This window comes from Trichechus manatus, unplaced genomic scaffold (assembly GCF_000243295.1).
Source record: "Trichechus manatus latirostris isolate Lorelei unplaced genomic scaffold, TriManLat1.0 scaffold00103, whole genome shotgun sequence".
NCBI lineage: Eukaryota > Metazoa > Chordata > Mammalia > Sirenia > Trichechidae > Trichechus > Trichechus manatus.
The window spans coordinates 7,539,214-7,541,248 of record NW_004444039.1 but is presented as its reverse complement, the minus strand read 5'-3'; the positions used below and the strand labels follow the sequence as shown (position 1 = coordinate 7,541,248).

General features: G+C 48.4%; 1 protein-coding gene across 2 annotated transcripts in view; it reads right to left on the bottom strand.

Moving 5' to 3' along the window:
• Positions 1-2,035, bottom strand: part of CAP2 (cyclase associated actin cytoskeleton regulatory protein 2) — a 186,158-nt gene that overhangs the window by 135,239 nt on the left and 48,884 nt on the right. For both annotated transcript variants that reach the window (XM_004382980.1, XM_012557453.1), the window contains one exon: positions 1,210-1,310. In XM_004382980.1, coding sequence (XP_004383037.1) covers positions 1,210-1,310 — 101 coding nt within the window. The remainder of the gene's footprint in view (positions 1-1,209; positions 1,311-2,035) is intronic.

Sequence of the window (2,035 nt, the reverse complement as noted above, 5' to 3'; positions counted from 1 at the left end):
ATGCACCCTCCTCTGGGCCCTTGTCCCTGAGCTTCCGCTGCCTGGATTCCCTTCCCCACTTCACAGACTTCAGTCATCTCTGCTTAGCTGTCACCTCGGCAGACGGGCCATCCCTGTCTCTCTGCTTAGCTGTCACCTCGGCAGACGGGCCATCCCTGTCTCTCTGCTTAGCTGTCACCTAGGCAGACGGGCCATCCCTGTCTCTCTGCTGAGCTGTCACCTCGGCAGACGGGCCATCCCTGTCTCTCTGCTGAGCTGTCACCTCGGCAGACGGGCCATCCCTGTCTCCAGCTCCCTGACAGAGGGCATTGGTGGTTCAATAGCAGAATCCTTGCCTTTCAGGCGGGAGACCAGGTTCGATTCCTGGCCAAGGCACCTCACGCACAGCCACCACCCCTCTGTCAGTGGAGGCTTGTGTGTTGCTATGATGCTGAACAGGTTCACAGCTTTCAGACTAAGAAGGACTAGGAAGAAAGGCCTGGAAATCTACTTATGAAAATCAGTCCATCAAAACCCTATGGATCACAGTGGTCTGGTCTGCAACCGATCATAAGGATGGCACAGGACCGGGAAGCATACTGTTCCACCGAGCATGGGGTTGCCATGAGTTGGGGGCAGACATGAGGTCGGCTAACACCTCCAACTCCCTGCTCCCGGAACTTCTGCATCATTACCCAACTTCATTTTTGTTTATGGTCCTTAACACCACCTGGGTTAGTCTATACATTTATATTTTAGCATCTTTTTCCAGACTAAAATGGAAGTTCTGTGAGGGCAGGGACTTGGCCTGTCTTGTTCATCCCTGGCTTAATTCCCAGCTTCTAGAACAGCACCTGGCACAAGCTCAATCAGTACGTGTTGCATGAATGATTAAATGAATAAATGCATAAATGAATGTTTTAGCTACCACCGACTAGCTAGGGAGTCCCTGGGTGCGCTCGGCTGCTAAACAAGAAGCTGGCGGTTTGAGTGCACCTAGAAAAAAGGCCTGCAGATCTACTTACAAAAAATCAGCCATTGAAAGCCCTGCGGAGCACAGTTCTACTATGACACACACGGGGTCGCCATGAGTCAGAATCAACACAACGGCAGCTGGGACCCACATAGAGTAGAAAACTATAGAAAGATCTCATCTCGCCATTAGAGCTGGCAGCAGCCGGGCTGGTCGTTCGAAACGCTACCGAGAGAACAGGGGAAGGAAGCACTCACGTGAGTCTCCACGTCACCAGCAAGGATCCTACTGTTCTTTAGAAACTCGGCCACCATGCTGTTCATCAGCTTATCGAAGGCTTCTACGGAGGGCGCCACACCTTTGGGAGAGGAACGTGTTGTTATTCCCTGGAAGTTCGGTGAAAAATGGTACTGCCTTGTCATAGGTAATAGGGAAGTTTGATATTATTAAAATCATTCTCCATCTATTTCGATAAGTCATTCGTTCACTCAATCAATATTTTTCTAAACACTCCTGTATGGCTTAGGAATACATTGCTTTCCTATTTTCCATCCTCTTTAATAAACACTTTCGCCTACATTGTTTCACTTAAATTCCCCCCCACCCCAAACCCAGTGAGGTCAGTGGTACCATCGTAATTTGTTTTAAATTGTGCTTTAGGTGAAAGTTTACAGCTCAAGTTAATTTCTCATACAAAAATTTATACACATATTGTTATGTGACCCTAGTTGCAATCCCTATAATGTGACAGCACACGCCTCCTTTCCACCCTGGGTTTCCCGTGTCCATTCAATCAGCTTCTGTCCCTTTCTGGCTTCTCATCCTGTGTCCTGACGGGAGCTGCCCATCTAGTCTCGTGTAGCTACTTGAACTAAGAAGCACACTCTTCATGAGTATTATTTTATGTTTTATACTCCAGTCTAATCTTTGTCTGAAGAGCTGGCTTCGGGAATGGTTTTAGTTCTGGGTTGACAGAGAGTCCACGGGCCATGTCTTCTGGGGTCCCTCTAGTCTCAGTCAGACCATTAAGTCTGATCTTTTTACTAGAATTTGAGTTCTGCACCCCACTTTTCTCCTGCTCCA